At 40.0% G+C, this 20,016-nt stretch overlaps 1 protein-coding gene across 22 annotated transcripts in view; it reads right to left on the bottom strand.

Moving 5' to 3' along the window:
• Positions 1-20,016, bottom strand: part of LOC110991183 (uncharacterized) — a 93,685-nt gene that overhangs the window by 59,933 nt on the left and 13,736 nt on the right. For all 22 annotated transcript variants that reach the window (XR_015424888.1, XM_022256417.2, XM_087134970.1 and 19 more), the window contains 5 exons: positions 18,001-18,051; positions 17,652-17,702; positions 16,833-16,910; positions 16,415-16,471; positions 15,845-15,904 (listed from right to left, as the gene is read on the bottom strand). Coding sequence is in view for 21 of the 22 variants with exons in the window: in XM_022256417.2 (XP_022112109.2) it covers positions 15,845-15,904; positions 16,415-16,471; positions 16,833-16,910; positions 17,652-17,702; positions 18,001-18,051 (297 nt within the window). In the remaining variant the exon portion in view is untranslated. The remainder of the gene's footprint in view (positions 1-15,844; positions 15,905-16,414; positions 16,472-16,832; positions 16,911-17,651; positions 17,703-18,000; positions 18,052-20,016) is intronic.

Below are 20,016 nucleotides of genomic sequence, written 5' to 3'. Positions count from 1 at the left end.
CCTTAGGGTTCTCCTCCCACTCCATTAAAAAAAATGAGAACAGGTTGTAGCCAGGAAAACACCCTTAAATCTATGTCAATGATGGAAGGTGGAAAATTGACGCAGGAGGCTCATGTACACCAGCCGAGAATGGGTAAAAGCAAGGACACTGCAGGATATCGACAATTTTAACATAAAGTCCCCAAAATGCAAGAACATTATGCAGATGATTTTTATTAGACTCAATCTTACACCAGTGCTGTCCTGCTGGTGATGAGTCTACTCTGTTCAAAGATCTGTGTTGTTTCCCATTCCGATGGAAAAATTTTGCCAAAATCCTAAATAATCCAACACGGAAAGGATGAAGCGTGCTGAATCTTAAAGATTCCAAAAAGTGAAACGTTACGTCTGACCTACCAACCTGTCCACTGGTTCAGTGCTGAATTCTGTTAAGTTAGCATGTTCACTGTTGCTATACACACCACCTCAACCACCTGGGCCCCATTTCAAGCACAGAATCCTTTGTTACGGGATGTAAACATGCACACAAATGCCTCGATAACCCATGAAATACGTTTGCCGTAAGCACAGAATTTTCTGCGACGGTAAGTGCCGATTTTCCATTTACGGTAAGCAGCGCCATGAAGTTGGGCCCTGATCAAGCTTAAACCAGCTAGTACCGGCCAGCTCAATTTTCAATTTTTTTCCATGATTTCATTGATTGCCATTCAGTCCATTTCCAACATTCCCCGTAACTCTGCCAGACCTATTGGCATCATGCAAAAGTACCTGCTCATCATGTAGCTTCATTCTATATGGTGAATACTAATGAGCAAAATCTTAATCCCTCTTTGATGTATATTGTTCATAAGTACTAATCAAAGAGTGGGTCCAAAATGTGGTTCAAACCTCTTTCATTTTTATTGAAAGAGGTCTGCTAAAGTGTTTTGTTTGGGAACTTTCAAATGATTTCGTTCATTTTTTTTTTATAAATGAGAGAAAATTAAGAGACATTTACAGCTCATGAAATAAACAGTGAAAAGCTACAATATCTCTCTAAGAAAAGAGCCTCCCCCTCCCCGAGAAAAAAATTACCATGCCAGAGACAACAAAATCCATGTGATGTTTGACAAGCGGAGCAGAGTAGCACAATGTAACAGGCGGAAAAAAATCTGATTTATGAGTAAAATTGAAATGGTGAATGGGGATGGTAAATGGATTATAAATGCCAAATTGGAAACACAGAAAATAGATCATAATGCAAACAATAATAATATCCATTATCCAAGAAATCTCCAATATTACCTTCTAGTACAAGTATGTACTGTCTTCATAGCCTAACTTGATAATTTAAGCTAAATTTAAGGTCGAAATTTCCATTTGTGCTGACAAATAAGGCCCTAGTTATGTACCTATAATGATACCAGATTACATTTCTTCAGAGTCCATAATGACATTCCTCAGACAAGATAGAGAGACAATTACCCACAAACATAGATTTACAATTTACAGTAATCTGCCGTAACAGATGAGGAGGGCTTCTACAAACAGAATGTCATTTCTAATCCAACCCATACACAGGCATAATATGGAATATCTCCACAATGCTATTGCCATCCAGGCTAGTTTGCCCCATGTCTGTTTACCCAGGGGAAAAAAAATCAATTTTTTAGTCCCAATCAAATCTATGATATACATGTACATGTATAAAAGTGCTGAACTGCAAACTAGTAAGGAAATTTCTGCATGCACGTAAATTGCAAGGATGGGTGATCTTTTTTCCAGCAATTTGGTTGGATGCTCCACGTGATTTTACCGGGCATCTCTTCGATGCAGCATTCCCAAGAGATGCAGGGAGGAGTTGGAGATTGGAAAGTAATTCAATGTCTGACCAATTTGTTTTCAATTGTTCCCATTTCTGGGAGGGATGCCTGCAAGGAATCTTGCTGCAGAGGTTGATGTGGTCCGTGGAATTCTGTACACCCACAGGGGCAAAAACATTCCAACTGAAGGGTGCTACTGTCGTTGCCCTTAGAGATGTGCAAAATTTCTGCAAACCACGCGAAATCAAACACAATGTGTTTCACCACACTGTGGCATTATTTTTTGGCTACCCTCAGCAACTCAAGAGAAGAAAGATTAACTCATTTATAATTAAATCGAAATGTTAACTACACTGATAAACTGTACAAAAAATCACTTGATACAAAAAGCTTTTTTGTGAAGTTTGTGAGCAATATATATGAATCCTATCTCTATGGCAGACAGCATGAATGGCAGGGCACATACATCCTGATCAGATACTAGGTTTCTGTCAATGCCTGACCTAACTTGAACCATTCAGCCAAATTACAAATCAAACCACACAAAGCAAAGCAAGGCACCACTCAAACCTATCCTTGAAATTACATTTTATTTCAACAATTAGCAGACAACTGATGGCAGGCCGTATGTCACACCCACTCCAAGAAATTTTAACGACTCCCCCTTATATGGCACTGAGCAAGGTGTTTGCTGAGTGCTGCTCTTCCGCTTCCCCCCCCCCCGAGCATCTACAATTACGTGCTGCGGGCTTCGCCATCATCTGCTCTCACCTCTGATAGTTTGGGCACAAGGCCCTTTCACTGTTATGTGGGAAAATGAAACAGGTGTTGGTGATCCCATGGCTTGCTTGCACGCGAGCCGTATGTAATGGCTATAGGATGCCTCCCGTCAGTGGTGGTATTTCTCGCACCGTATCGATCAATTTCAGGGGTGGGGGTTGCGCCTATTGTGACAGGGCCTGAGGGGGAAAGGATGCTCCTGCCATTACCTTTCATTTCTACTTAAAATGTCCAGTGACTTGTGGATAATCTATCAATTTGGCTGAATCCCTCAAAATGTGTTTGAAAAAACTTGAATTTATGTGGGTAGATGAATATGATGACAGTTTCTGCTGATTTTCTGCAGGATTGGTTTCAGGGCCTGTAACTAAAAACAGGCTATGGTGACCTTCAAACTCAGTTGCTGGGTTTCAGAACAAATAACATAATTCTCACTTTACGACCCTTTTCATACGGTATTTTTTTATTCTGGCCGAGTAAATGTCAATAGTTTTTACATGGAATGTACCAGTACCTTCCAATGTTGTAATAAATTATCCATCATTTGTGCAGAGCTACATGTAATTCTCCCAAAAGTTCCAGAGAACACCTAAGCAGACAAAGTCAAACGTTGAACCCAAATGGAAATGTGCACAGGAAGGGATGCCAAAGCCTGCTCTTCGGGAGCATCACCCAATTACATCAGATCACGTAGTACAATGACAGATACATGTACCTCTTCACTGACATAAATTCCTCTACCGACCCAATCCCACTAACAGATACTGTCCACATTCATTTGCCAAGACTTGTTTCCAGTCGTGTCCGAGGAACAGAACAAATTGGAATTTCCTCTGGATGTCCATGCATGCTCTCTGTCACAATGCCAGAGAAATAAAGAAAGAAGTAACTACAGTGGGCTCCGCCGGCCCTCACTGTTTACAAAGGAGAAACCGATCCCCACAATGCATCTTTACAACTGCACAAACAAGTTTTCCCCTCCTTTTTTTTTTCTTGTGAACTCTTCTCGTTGACAGGCTTTGGACATAAGAGGGTAATCAGGAAAAGACTTGGCAGATTAGGATACTGGATGTATAAGTTAGGATTCAAATGGGTAGAGAGGGTGATGACAAAAGTGAGATCTTTTTTTTCTCCGAGTAAAAACCCGTTGAAATAGTTCCTTTCTCGCAAAAATGTTTAGACGTCTTGCTGCCCCTTTGCAAATAAAAACTACATTTAAAACTAATAAACTGTCGCCTTTGTAATCTTTTCACTTGCAATGTGCCTTTTTTTTAATAAGCTGATATCGTGGTGGGTAAGTTTGAGGAGACAGGAAAAAGAGACAGTATTTGATTAGGCCATACAATGTACCTCACATAAAGTCGGATTTCAGATGTGATTCCTAGATGCATGCATCCAGTGTTGTAACTCTAAGGAAAAAGGGTCCCATTTTGTGTCTTGAATACATGACAAAAGCAACAGCCTCTGACTCAAACACGACAACGTTACCAAACTTGCTTTTCTAAACTGTAAAGGAAACTACATGATCCAAAGGACTACCTGCTTGAGAAAACCACATGTACCCGCTCAATAAACAGAAAGCTTTGACAGGCAGTTCAACACCTCAACCAATGACATGGGCAGCCTCTCCCTAGCTGCAAATGTACAGATGCTGCAAATTTTGTGCCCATTCAGGTGAAAATTGGTTGCTCATGTACAAAAGTACATCACGCTGTGTGTGCACGTGGGCACCGCGTGCTGCATACACACCGACTCTGGCAGGCCACTCAGTGCCATAATTTCTACTCCAGCACAGAATCCAACAGGAGCCAAATTTCATCATGTTCTAAGGACAAATGTTTGCTTAGAACTAGAAACACTAAAGCACAAACAAGTTTTCGGCCAACTGTCAAGCAATATATATATTTTTGTGCCTGCTTCAGAGAAGGCTTTTGCTTAGCTCAAACATTCGCTGAGTAATACCTTCTGCTACTCCAGGAAACGTGGCCCAGGCCTTCCAAGCTTTGATTTGTGTTCATATCATTCCACTGCTATAATTGACTGCTATAATTAAGAAACCAGTCCAAGCAAACGACATGAGCAGTGGTGAAATATTGTCCATTAGGAAAACTATGAATCCTCAAAAAAGAAATTACTTGCGCATCCAATGCAAAATACACTGTCCGGGCAGTCCCTTCCTGGTGATGCAAAAATGTTGTCATTAATCAACACGTGGCATACTGCCATGTGAATAGACTCCTATTTTCACATTCAATACCAGGTTCTGAAAAATATGTTATTGGCTTAATGCAAGAGCTGATAAAAGATAGACAAGATGGATTTGTTGATGAACTGATAACAACATAAGCAACATTCTCCTTTGGAACCGCTCAGTGTACAGCATGTAGATACTTTGGGGGTTTGTGAGTCCTATAGAAAATCTCTAGGCAATATGGTATGTTCCCTAAAGTATAACCTGGGCAACAGTGCTCCTGGTTGTCAGGGAACAGCATAGACACTGTAAAATGTAAAAAAAAAAAGGTACACTTGGCATTTGGACAGTGGAACAGTTACTAAACAAGAAATTTATGGAGATTGACCAGCCATGTACCAGTATGACTTCAATTTCAAATGTGTCTGAAATAATTGCTTTGGTTATATGGAACCCACACTACACACATCCACACACCCCCCCCTCAAAAAATTCAAAGGAGGGGTGGTATATCCTGCAATAAGCCTTTTGTGAGTAAATTTAACTAAACTCTGGTACACTGAGTTAATATCTTATTGCACATAACACATAACAATTTAAATTCCCCAGACTAAATACACTGTTGCTACACACCTTGTGATTCGGGGCAAGTTTTTGCATGGCAACCACCATCCTTGGAATGGACTGGTTCCTTTGTGCCCTTCTTATCCATTGAAAACAATGTACTGGTGTGATGCATCTCTAATGTACATGTAAGCAAAGGCTTTGTCTGCATAGCAACAGTGTGTTTCTGTGTTCACCTGAATTTAAAGAACTCGGGGTACCAGATTTTATTCAAATGTAACTAGCAAAAAGCTTATTGAACAAGGCAATTATCACTCATTTTCTTACCTCTCCACTTTACTAGGTCTTAGCATCTCTTCCAGGAAATACATGTATATTATATTTAGACATGTGACAAAGTCAACACTGAAGTCACAGTGAGTCAAATCATCTTTTCCAGGCTGCACACAACGTCGGAGGAATGCCAATTAAAAGCCACATCCTTCGTTGTAATTTTTAAAGTAAAATTTGTAATTTCAACAAAATGAATAGGTCATAAACACGATATGTATTATCTCTGGGAGGTCCTTACAAACTCCCGTAGCTGATCCTGACAAGCAACGTGTTCATTTTAGCAATGAAATTAACAGTACTAAGCACAGGCTTGCAAATGAGCAGCTTTGACGGGAATTTTTGCATCACAGAAGAAGTACATGGCGTATGCAATACAAACATTTCTCCATAAAGGAGTGGCAGCATGTGATTAATGAAAATAACCTCTCATTTTGGCGTAAGTTACCATATACTCATACGATTCAATCTCTGAATATTTACAAGAATGAGCACAAACACAGACACGAACAGGTCAGCGATGCAAACCTAGTGGACATTTCTTCCATCTCTTCATGTACTTTAGCAAACTTGGTGAAAACACACATGTGCTAGCAATGCAAACCAAGTGTGGGCTTTCCTTTCTTTTTACACAGTTACTTAAGAATGCTCAGCAAAAAACTAACACTAACTCTTCTTGAACTATGAACACTATTTCAAACTGGAATCTTGCTGATGGTCTGCTTGACCGTTCCTCTTCTTTTGCTACAAATAACACTGACCACAAAAGGCCTTCGAATTTGTTTGTCAGAGAGGATAAAACCTAGTGTGGACTAAACCAGGTCCACACAAGGTTCATACAACCTGCACTTACATTTGTGTGGACCTGCTTTGATCTCAGGTCCACACAAAGTTGTCAAGGCTGGCACACAAATCCTTTATAAACTTGTTTTTACTGAAGCTCAGTGAGACTGTAGAGAGTATGACTTGTACACCCATAAAAAAGGCAGGTAAGGAGGAGGTTGACTACCTGACCCATGAGCAACATCTAAGGGGGGGGGCCATAAAAACACCTGATGATGAAAGAAAATTCCACAAGACCTTGAAGCAAGGCTCAGAAGAATCCTGCAACATCTGAAGAAGCCATCAGAGCTGATGAATATAACACACTTCGCCTCCAAATCACCAAATTCCTCCACATCGGTATGAGTATGTACACCTACTGGGAATTGTTCCTTGCCAGAAGTTCTTTGTTTTCAGAGCAAAGAAGAAGAACATGTAAGTTCCATGCTGTTTATTCCTTTTGGTGATTCCAAAAATACACTGAAATTTCACCATGCAGAAACTTTAACACCCCCCCCAAAAAAAAACTCAATCAGCTCATAACGATCTATCCCAAGAGCGCAGAAAAATTGTAGCTTGCACTGTGGAGCAAAAGACGCGTGACTGATAATCCAGAAACGGAGTTGCCGTTGACTAGTTCAGCCAGAGGCTCTAATTCAATTTGCTGGCCGAGTTGCTCCCAGAGATTCTTGCCCAGGAGTACTGTGCGCCAACTGCAAGTGGCTATACGACTGATGACTGGTGTCCCCTGGTCATCAGTGAGGCTTTCCGGGATGTCATCAGCACTGCTATACAGGCTCCTCATGATGACAATCCAGTATAAGTGAGAGCTCTTGTCGTACGGCATGCCATCCTCAACCAAAGGACGGACTGTACCACTCGCCATACAGGGATGTTCAGCCACAACACAACAATTCCCTCTTCATCAACTCACTGGCACGCACTTTTGTAATTATGTGTAGTCAGATTCACCCTTCAACACGTTTTACGGGACGAGCATGATAACCACCTGATTACAAAGATGTTGTGGAGACATGGCAGACCCTATTGTATCACTGTGCAAATTCTCATTCCAGGCAAATTACTTCTTCAACTTGACTGCCTTTTCTCTTGACCTTCAGAAGGTTTCTTAACACTGAATTAAAACATGGCATTAGAATGAACAAATTCACTACTGAAACTCGGATAGGAAGCCAACAACCTTTCAAAAAAACCGACACTAACATTATCCTTTTGGAGCCACACTGATGATGAAAAGGTAAAGTACAGCAAAAATGGGCACTTGGAGAGGGATTTCAAACTACTTTTAAAAACTCCAAACTAAGAACAATGAGACAGGATATTTCTTGATGAAAAGAAACTGCCCCAAAATTTGAAAAAAAATAAAAAACCTGTAAATGCCTTGTTATTCACCCAAACAGGTTGCTGAAAGTATTGGTGACCCACCATCCCAAAACCAGGCTGATGTACCGCTAGACTAGAAAATTTCATAACCCTGAAATAGTGAAACTTCCGCTTTTCAGATTTTCATGGGAGTTTTACAGCTATCACAACCTGTAAGAAGCTTACGGCAGACAGAATTTCCATTTAACATGGATCACTTTAGAGTGTAGAAAAAAGCCGAAGGAGAGGAATTGTCCAACATCACAAATACCGACTTCAGCCTGGTTTGGGGATGATGGGTCACATTTTTCAACAACCTCTGGAAAAAATGAACCGTAAGGCAAATTATTCCAGTCAACTGTTTTTAATCTGTACGTACATTGAAAAGAGCTAGCAGATGTCTGAAAGTGCCTGTACAGTGATAGGACATGACATGCATGCACACACAGTACAGTTTTAAGCATCCAGTGCTTCCAAGGCAGATATGGGGAAGTCCCTGATGCTTTTATTAATTACTGGCAGGCTGAGTCGTGGACTGTCGTATGGTGATTCCGGCACTCAAGCATGTGCATAGAGACAGATGTTTCATGCCCTAGGGCATGCTGCCAAAGATGATTGTAGATGCTGTGACACGAATACTTGAGTTGTTTGCTCGTGTGTGAACAAGAGCTACATGAACATGATGGTGGCCGGCAAAACTGGCCATCAATAGGACAAACCTTGTACTGCAGTTATAGTTTGGGACCTCAAAGTTTCAAGAAATGCCTTTACCTATAAATTAAAGATTACAGATTTAAATTAGAGGTTTTGAACTTGTCTCATAAAATGAAATAAAAGTCCCATTCAGGAAAACCTTCACAACTTGATAATAATTCACTGAAGCTAAACCAGAGTTTTCTTGTGCTACACAACAAGATTATTGATCAATAGAAAGTCTTTTAAACCATTGAAGAAAAGATGTAAGTTAAAAATGATAATCCCAATTGACAGAGCATGTGACTTTATACTGTTACCGCATTTGGACCAAATATACACCTAACTTCTTTTCAAGAGGTCTAACAGCAATTTTAAATGCTGCTCCATTGAAGCTCATCTATAATGGAGTGCACTTGTAGACCACAAGCAGACCACTTGTGGGTAGACGACTAGACTGCAAACTTGATCCACAGCATCTCATCGGCCAAGTGCATGAACAACACAGATGCAGTAGTCTAGACTCAGAGGTCTTGATTTCAAGATTTTACAGTTTGTTCTGAGATCTTTGCTCATGCCAATTCCAAATGAAACAATGCAGGCAACTTCAGGAAACAGGAACCCAAACCACTGAGCTTAGACTTGTTGTCAAGTCTGCAATTGGTTTGGTTTAGAGTTGTCTATGAACAAGATTGCTTTGATCTACAAGTACATAACTTGCAGCGATCTACACATTATAAATTTATTTCAACCTTTGTGTAAGGTTGTTCCAAACTTGCGGATGATTGAAACTTGGCCAGTTGATGCATTTCGACTGAAGTTCACGGACAAAACACAACTACCTATGACAACTTGTCATCGAGTCTACACCAATCTGCCCTAAACACATCTCACGGGCCTGTGTTGCATCATGCAAGATTTGTGTATGATCTGTAAATGATGTGAAGAGGTCAGTAACATCAGAAAAGATGAATGTCTTTGAAAACTGGAACTTGCCTAAGCACCACTGTCACAATAATTGAGCTGAAACATTTCACAGCTTTAATTTTCCAATGTTTACAGTACAATTGTCAGCAGTCTCGCTCATGCACATCACACCTTAAGGAAATTTTTGCATTTCAACAGAGAGGACTTGAGTCAAAATATTCTTATAACAGTTTTTCTCGAGGTAGGACCCGTGGGAGCAGAACGTTCGTGTTCATTGACGAGCACTTTAGATCAACCCCCGCCGTGTCTGGAGATAAAATTCAATTAAAAGAGAAGAAGTCCCTGGATATTGATATGAAGAAGGGGGAGAGAAAGGTAATTTTTAGCACTGGGAGAGGGCATGTGATTGGCAATACGCAGATGGAATAAACAGACTTGTTAAGTCATACAGTAGGTGACCAGACAAGGACAAAGAGAGACAGTGTAAACGGAAAGAAATTCATGGACTTGGAAACAGAGAGGCTTTGAGGAAATAAATAAGAGAGAAAAGCACACCCTGCTTTCCTCGTGTTCTTTTGCAAAAAGACATTAAAGGTTGCCTGCCTGTAAATGGACTGAAATCTGATGGGATGAGTTCGCCCCAGCCCAAAAGCCTAACTTTTTACAATGTACAAGCACTTTGCTCACAAAGTGTTCTTGCATTGAACATTGAGAAATGATCAATGACATATTCTGTAAAAACTTTTCCATAAAATGAAACATAAACAGCACAAGCAGTGCCTCCGCTGGGCTGAAGAAATATTTGGTTCAAACCACTCTTATATATCAGCAACTTTATTAAATCAAGCCAGTCTCTTTGGCCAGTGTGAGGTTTGCGTTGATGTAACCAGCTGAATAAACATATCAACGCTTTCCTAAGTCTGTTTCCTCCAGCATGTCATAATGTCCAGATTGGTACAATGGATTGCACATGTATTCTCCCCCCCCCAAAAAAAAATGATTTGTTGTTTTCAGCTGAAAAATAAACAGATTAATTCAGTTTCCTCTGCAAATGACTAAGTTCCTAATTTATCACAAGAAGCAATTATCAGAAAACATTCCTAGTAAACAAACTCGTTTATTTTTAAGATGCAATTTTGCGTTGGGGAGATGTTAATTATATACAACAGGTTTTGCCCTTACCCAACGTATATTAATAAGCACTGTATGCTCAGTGCTTGTCCGAGAGCTTGCGAAAAAAACCTCACAAGCTTACTCGGGTGGGACTCGAACCCACGACCTCCTGCTTACTAGAACTCGTTTATGTCAAACAGTGCATGTAAACAGTTTCACAAACTCATCAACTTCCTTTGAGACAGACTGTTAACATCTCAAGACAAGATCTAAAAGGGAGCACAGCTGATGTTGGCAAATCTGTGACAGCATTCCCAGAACAAATGAACTGAGACACTGGGGAATAATGCCAACAAAAAAGCCAGATATCCCCCACAGTTGGTAAAGTTGCAGAACTCATTCTGGAAATTGAAGTTCTAAATCCTACTTGGCATTAGATGATACCATGATAATGTCAGCATATGATATTCTCCTCTAAATACATTGTAATTTGCTAGGTTTCATATTGTACAATACCAAAATATTAAAGAGACAAGTAATAATAATTATTTATTCATTTATTAAGTGCAAATTTCATATAAATATGTTCAAATGCACTGTACAATGAAGACATTAAGCGTGGAACAATGAATACATTTAAACATGGTTGAGCTGATGGCATACAAGGGTGCCTCAGGCAGCCGCCAAATGACCCACAGTCACCAACATCAGTAAAGGGGAGACAGTAAGAAGTAGGACAGTTTCAGAGGTGGGAGGAAAACCCCAGAGGAACAGTCTGGGTAAAACGTACAGAGTCAAGTAGGGACCGAAAACCCAATCCACATGTGGACCGGGCCGGGAATCAAAACCAGGACCGAAGAGGTGGAAGGCGAAGAAAGAACTACTTTGCCAACCCCACTCCCCATGTAACAGCAAGATGATTTTCTTGTATTTTTTTTCTCAATCTGCATCTTTCCTCACACACTACTGATGATTCTTCCCCACAACTTCAATGATTTAAATCATATAGCATTTTTTTTACCTCACTTTGCTGCAATATGGACCAAATTTCTTCAAACCTAAGCGGAGAACCTAACCTCACCTATTTGGATGGGAAAAAACTGCCTCAGAGAAAAAGACTTTATGTAGGATTGTCCAAAACTTCAGTTCCATAAATCAGGAAGTTAGTGGTTTTGAAACCATAGAACATAAATTTACCAGGCCAGGCAGCCAAGACTGAACCTAGCCAACTCGACCAGTTCTCCGCTGACTCAAAGCCAGGTGCACCATGCTGAACAATCTACCAGAGCCTGCCATGTACAACTTCCTGTTTTTGGCTCCCTCGATAAGAGGACAGGATGGATTTTTTACTGGCGAGCTTTTCTGTGGACACACCTGCTTTTCCTGCAAACAACATTTTTCAATTTCCACATGAATGGGGGACTTGGGCTGGGTGATCGAAGGCACTCTTTTTTTCTATTTCTTCTTCTTTAGGGAGGTTGCCTGGTTACCATGCAATTTGGCATTGGTTGAAGAAAACAGATGGAAATGAAAGGTGGCGGATGTGTGCTACATACATGTACATGTGCTCTTAACTTTAACGAATATTCTTGTTCTGTATCACGATGACAAAACAGTCACTTGGCAAGTGTACTATGATTCCTGAACAGCAATTATCGCAAATTACCTAATACTGCACATCTTTACCAAATTCATTATCAATTATTATCAGTTCTTCACTGATATTGCATTTCTTTGAAAAATGGAGGAAAAAAAACACCGTTTCATGAACGTTAATTCCAATTCCTGCAAAATTTAAGTATAATTTTAAAAGCTGACCGTTAATACATATACATGTAGCTGGACCACTTTTCTGTATGGCTGGCTCAAGTAAATGTTTCATTGCTACCAAAGCAATGTACTCCTTGCATCCTGGATACTTGCGCAGCCTGTGATTTCACTGATTCAAATTTAGTGCTGTGGCTCAACTCCCGCAAGACATCAGTGCAGGACTGTCGTAAATGAAGTGCCGGGGTGATATTAGGATCTAGGGAATAACTACGACCTGACACGCTTCACAAACATGCTCAATGAATGGAAAATGAAAAATACCAGAACAGGGGTGGAAATCCTTAGCTTGCTCACTGGGGGCTCCATGGAGAGCCCCAACTTCTCTGATGGAAGTCACTGCATTGTAAGCCTCTGTTCAAGATTTTTTTTCCACTCTGTGGCCTATGAATGGGTATATCATAAAGTTTACCACTAGCCTCCTCTATATGTATCATATTATCTTTACATCACTAAAAGGGGATGGGCCATGTAGGGTTAAATTGACGTTACATGATACTTTTCAACGGTCTTATATACAATAAGTTGGATTAGCCCCTCATTTATGTCATTAAATCAGCAAACATTGGCGTTTCCTGTGTGCTTCTTTCAGTCTCCCCCCCCCGGGCAGCAGACAAATCTTAGGACAAAGGACAGACTTAACTTTCCAGACCAGAATGCATAGTTCCGGCAAGATCAGTCCGTGCAAGAATAATAATTGCTCTCAGCTCTGGCACGTAGTCAGGTATATAACTCGTATGTGTCAAGTCAACAACACTTGGTCTTGTTTCCTATGCCCTTCTCTTAACATGGGGCAGAGTTATTGGACAACTAACTTGACACGTCGCATTCATTTTGTTTCACATCGCGTCGTACACATGCAATAATTTCTATCGTGAATTGTGAATTTCGAAAGAATGCCGATAAACTGTGTTAATGTGTTGTCGGTTTTGTGACGTCTTTTCAGAGAGACAAATGTTTATAATGGTGCATGAAAGAATCATTACCAAGTCAGTGTTTTGTAGTCGATCCTCTAGGCCACCGCCATACCCGTGGCCAACAGCCTCGAGTTGTAAAATCTCTTCCTGAGTGTATTCTGGTTCGAACTGATAAGGCAATTATTTCTTATGCCTCATCAGCTCCTTCAATGTCTCTTTCTTCGTCAAATAAATAAGACGAACATGACAACTGATCACTGTCATGATCGGAAAAAGCATGGAATTATCGTCGCTTGAGTCTGACATGATGGCAAGCTAATGCTAACGCTACTGCATTGTACATGTCGACACGTCGTTGCGTAACAGTAAACAGTCACCGGATAAAGGACCTCATCCTATGATGTCACAATTCTTGGGAATTTCTTCAGACAACTTTCGGTACCCGATGGCTGTTGTTTAGCTTTTGCTCCAAGAAAAGCGTGAAATAGGGTTGTGAAAACTATAATTTTTAACATATTTCCGTGCATTTTGAAATTGTGCAGATGTGTTTTCTTGTTACATGTATGTTTGTTTTATGTGTTCATACATGTTTTATAAGAAATCTTCCCAGCACGGTCCATCCCCTTTAAATCAGAATTTCAATTTGAGCGGCAATATTGATCATGACAAAATACTGAAATTTACATCGTGAAAAGCGATTATTCAGTATGGTGTCAGATTTTGTTGCAAGGAGGTAGTGCCTTTACACAACAAGCAGCTCAAAACAATAAATACTCCAAATAAATGACAGTTAGCATCCACGGGAAGAACTGGGTCGTTTTCCAATACTCAACTCCGGCTCCGTCTCAGGCGTCACCTGTTTTTAACTAGCTGACTTTGAAGCTGTAAGCGCAGTAATTAGTCTAATAGTGCCACAAAACATCAAATAAGATGCAAGAGAGCCAGAAATTACAGTAATCCAATTTAATTTAAATGCTTCAGGCCCACAATCGGGGATTAATTTTGGGAACGAAGCCTGAGACGGAGCCCAAGTCGAGTATTGGAAAAGGGCCCTAGATCCATGCTTGATAGAAAACTCGTACTGGTACAGTGCAATATTAAATGTAGCATACATAAAAAAGATGTAAACCAAAACTGACAGAGACCATACATGTGCCCCAGTTTTAACAGCCAGGTCAATTTCAAGGACTTTTACTTTAGGCTAACCTCCAACTCCATTTTCCAAAAGGGTGGAAAATGACTAACAACATCAACAGGGAGTCAGCTGGAAAAGGTCAACACTTGTTTGTTGTCGCAACGAAGTTGAAGTCAACATTCTGAGGACTCCCCGGAAGGAAGCCCCTTCCTTGGATCCATATGCCATCACTAAAACAACAACCCGCTCCAGCTGAATAACAACTCACTTTTCAGAGTCAGTTTCTTCAAATTCACTCATGTACTTTGAGTGAGCAAAGGCCAATAAATTTAGCTATACATCCTTGCATGCAGTGTCTCAGGAAATTTCAATAGATAAGCTGAATCATTGCCTTAGATGAATATGACCACAGTGCAGTGCATTTTTTTTTCTTTTTTTTTTTGGTGTAATGCTATCAGTGTGAGTCGGATGTAACCAACAGACTTACAAAATGAATGACTTGAGGAGCATGTATGAAACATGCAACATGACACTGGAATGCACTTCAGCCTTTTCTTTTTCTTTTAATTATTTTGTAAAGAAATCTATATAATCTACTGATTTGGCTCTGTTTTGAGAAGAACCCCTCCGTTCCAGTGGTACAAGCCTACCACTGTATCTCTACCAGCATCAAGGGTACCAAATGACTGTGTGAAGAAAAGCACGTCCACCACATGGTTAGGCTGCATGCAATACTCCCGAAACACCTGTCACACGACAGCTGCCAAGACATGACAGAGTGTAGCAACTGCATCCAAACGAAAGTCTGGACTTTACGAGCGCCTATAATCTCCGAACTCCTGAGAGGAAGGGAATCCTCCTCATAATCCTGATGCCAATTTGACTACTAGCTGCAGCATTCCTTCTGAATGCCTGACAGACCTGGAGAAGTCTTCTGCTTCACACAAGTTCACAATTACCCTTCACCATCGATCTTCAAGCTGGTGAAATATTAGAGTTATCTACATGTACAGTAGGTGTGAGGAGAGTGGTTTAAGTGTGGGTGGGCAGGGCTTGCAGGCATACGCCCCTTATAAGCTCCTATTAGGCATCCCCACTGTGGCCTCCTTTCATAAACAGCAATATCACGTTGCCAACGGCAGCCAGTTACACCCCAGGGCCCTCTTTCCCAAGATGATGATGACTCCCTCCACAATAAGAGTGTTCTCCAGAAGTCAAGCATTCTTCAGTGGATGTCTATAAACAGTTTGCTAATACATACCAAATCTTATTGCTTAATGTACCGCGTCTGATTGAAGCCCCCTATCTGATATTTGACAAGTGACTGTGCATATTTACGATTGGTCATTCGACAGCTCACCCGATTTAGACTGTACAGCTCCTCCAGATTGGCTTGCATTTCTTCACACCTCTTAGCTTTCTGAAAAACCAACAAAAGACAAGGAATCGTTGTTGACAACTGCACCACCTCATTCAGTGTCCAACCTGGTGCTTCAAACTGCCGTTTAGCAAATGGGAAGACCTCGAGGGGGATAATTGCAGTGGTTTCTATGGGTCTGCATTTCAAAACATTTCTCTTCTCTACACAGCTTTTTGAGTATGGATTTGCTGTCCGATATTTCATTAGCTCAGACCTGTCAGTTTGACCTCCCAAAATTGCACAACAATAAATGCACCAAGGGGATTTCTTAAGGTAAACATTCTAATTTTAACTTGTGGGCAATAAATGTAATATATATATGTAATCTCATGAAAGCCAGATTGAATAGTGAAGCTTTTCCCATATAAAATAGTAGGACAAGATAAGCCACATTTAAACTAATAGATAGTTATGCACAATGGCAAAGTACAAACAAATCGGCAGTGTAAACAGTCAGAAAGAAAGTCAATTAAAACATCAAAGGTATTAAGGGCAGACATTATTTTGTACCTCTGCCAATTCTGCATTCTTGACCTCCAGATGCGTCTCAGTCTCTTCGCTTCGGTGCTGAATTTCAAGGGAAAAAAGGAGCGATTCATGGTACATGCACGTACAAATTATTAACTTTGTCGCTAATGCAGTACTTCATTTAATTAAACTTAAAGCATTTGGAAGGTATGTTGGACCATACATTGGTCTAAAATGAACAAATAAGCATAAGAAAACACTGAACAATATGTTCAGCTGTGCTTGTCAACAGACTGAACATGAAAGAATTTAAGGTAACTGTAATCTGCATCCTGGCAGCGGCAACAAACTTTATTATCTTTCGTCATTTTACATGATGATGACCTCAGGATCGTTGATTAAAACCAACCGTCTTGACTGTTAATGCTCTTCAGAAATGTCAGAATGAAAGTACATGTACCTTGTATTCCTGGAGGACAATCTGTAATCGGCGGTGTTCCTCTTGCATGGAGTCTGCGTCGGCTAAAGAAATGCTCAGCTGTTGAATCAATCAATGAAAATTTACTCAACACTCAGTGCCACTTGTTGTGCCCTCATTTTCAAACACTCAGGCTCACCACTATCAGGTGATTCATTAACCCCAGCAGTCCTCAAGCCTTCACCTGTTGGAGCTGAGGTTTGAGGACCGCTAAGATTAATAAATTACCTCTTCATTGAGACATATTCAGATTGACATTTATTTGGGTTGGGGGAGGGAAATTTTTAGTTGTACACTCTAGAAAATTTCAAAGGAGGAGGCATGGATTTTTATATAATGATGCTTTAAGAACGTTCTTATGTTTCATTGGATTCAACTCATAAAAATGTAAAGGGAAAAAGTAGAAAAACCAAACCAATTCCAGATATTATAGAACAAACTACTGTTGAACCCTGGCTATTTCTTATGTGCCCAACTAGCTGTCATTACAGACACTACAATGAATGAGAAGCTCCATGGATGATATACCTCCTCATCACAAATATCTTCTAAGTGATGAGTTCTTTTTTTTTTCCCTTTAATGTTTTAATTGGCCAACGTTTTTTTCCTCAAAAAAGAGGAGGTTTGATTTTGATCACATCTAATGATCCAAGGAATATTATGTACCAGTGGAAAGAAATTCTAAAACATGTAAAACCAAAATTCCAAATATCTGTGACGCACGTCTGAATTCTGAAGCATAACGAAGTGGAATGCTGGCAAAGCGGCGTCACAAATTGTGGACAACAATATCAAACGTACCTGTTCCTCCACAGCTTGCAATTTGGTCTCCAGTGCTTGTTTCTTGTTGGCCTGAAATTAAATTCAACAATTCTCAGGTGGCACTGTGAACTCTTTCAAGAACTTTTTTTTCAAAGAAATCTCTGGGAAGTCTTTCAAAGACAGAAAGGAACTTCTGAATGGTAACTACCCCCTCTTGCTCATCAAACTTGGCAGTCTTTACCATCTCCCAGATAATGATGCCGTGCAAAGGCTTTGTCTAAGGATGAATCTTTATTGACACACACACACGCCATTCTGCTCACTTTAGAGTTACAATTTTGTTGTCCGTTTTTTAGTCTGCTGTAAAGGAAAGAAAGGTCTGTTTTACCTCTGCCTGAAGGTCGACCAATTTTTCATCGAGTTTACGTTTGTCCTTCTCCTGGTTTAGGGGAAAAAATCACACCATAAGGAACTTTCCAAATTTGTATACATTGTGTTTGTGGTAAAACGCTTATTAAACGACAGAGAATGTAAGCCTTGTAAGCCTGCACATTTCATGGGCAGGGAGAAATTTTGGTAGAAAAATTGCTGCGTCAAAGTCCCAGGGTAGCAGGATGCCTGCATCTGTTTAGACATCACAACGCATGCATGGGGGGAGAGGGCAGGGTGGTTCATTACATCAGCATGACTTCCTTTGTAAATTAAACACCACTTCAAGTCTGGAGGGTGCTAATCCATTCCATAGACACACAGCCTACCACTGTTGGATTTTTTTCAAACCTCTCTGCAGTTTGAGTGTGAATCCTGTGGCCCATGTGTACATGTACATGCAAGTTGCAAAGTAATAGAATTCATAATAAGGTACCGGGTACATTTAATTAGTAGCGCATTAAAGTTTTAATTAGGTTGGTTATGGTTTTTGTGTGAACCCACAAGGCAGCTTAAAGTATTTAAAGTTTAGGAGGCCAGCTGCTCTTGCTGAGAGCTACATGTACATTGGCGGTAGTTAGAAAAGAAATGAATAAACCTTACTAATAAGGCCATGTTGTATCAATTGATATAGAGCATTTTGAACTTTTATCTGAACTCTCTGCCACATGACAAACCTTGACCCGGACCTGGCTTCTCCCTTAAAATAGCTTTTGCAAATAGAGTAACTCAACTGCAAGATGAGAAGAATACTACCGGCCAAGCACATATTTATTCCAATTCATAAATACTTTTTTTACTAAGAGAGTTGAAAGAGTCCATACATGATAGATTTCAAATGATTTTGTTCTAGAATTTTACTTTCATTTTCCCGAACTTCCCTGTCCACTTTACGGTAAATTCCTTGTGCAAGCTGTCCAAACAAATCTCCTTATACAAGCAATTCCATGAAGAAGTGGACAAAGTTAAAAAATGAAAATTTAACATAACTTCAGAACTAAAAATGTCACAACCCCAAATGTGATGTCAAATCAAAGAGGATTAGAATATCTTTTATATGAGTGGTGTATCATTGAAATTTGATTCAGTTGAGTGCTTTTTGGGGTGTTAAAAATCTGTTTGGGGGCAATAATCATTGATATTTTGCACCCATTTTGGCACAGTGCTTTGATGTGGTAAACGTGCTAAGATTTTTGGTTATTACTTAAAAGTGATTAGAGAAATTCAGAAATGATATCCGTCGAAAACATTTTTTATTCAGTAATCAATTGAAGAAATACAGGTGCCATGTTTTCATTATCCCACTTCATTATCCCACATGTTTTATTCCTGTCCATTTTTGTAACATAACTAACCAAAATTAAATGTCAAATTACACATCACAAAACAAGAGACACCAAATTTCCAAATGGCTGTGTTCGGGAACCTGTTTAGATTTATTGATGGTTCCAATATGGAGAACTAATCCCAACAAATGACGATGTGGGATCCCAAACAGTCATGCAACAGTTCATAAAATGTAACGAAACTAATCATGGAATTGCCCATATGGACTTGGCGCGCGCGTAAAGAGCCACGTGCACACAGACTCTTGACCAATCAAAATCAATTGAAATATCTTGTATCCAGGTGCCAGCGCGTGATTTACACAGCAGGCATTATCACTTCTCAGCCGGTATTATAACATGTTAACACACAGTCAAGTTGCAAGTTGTTGAATAGGGAAACCGTCTGAGGTATTTACAAATAAGCATTAATTTGAGTTTGTCTTTAAGCTGCAGTGACTCTTCCAGCATGACTTTCATTATGAGTAAGTAGTCGCCTTTTTCAGAATTTCAAAAGAACTTTTGGCGGGAAAACTAGATTTGTACTGTCAACAATATAAACAAATTATCAACACAATACAGGCGATTCACAATAGTGCGCCTCCAAGAGTTTGCAATGCGTTGGCCCATCAGAGAGTACGAAATCTGTC

The sequence above is a fragment of the Acanthaster planci genome, linkage group LG03, assembly GCF_054643075.1.
Source record: "Acanthaster planci isolate LZ-2023a linkage group LG03, COTS_SCS, whole genome shotgun sequence".
Classification (NCBI taxonomy): domain Eukaryota; kingdom Metazoa; phylum Echinodermata; class Asteroidea; order Valvatida; family Acanthasteridae; genus Acanthaster; species Acanthaster planci.
This window is presented reverse-complemented; position numbering and strand designations above follow the sequence as displayed.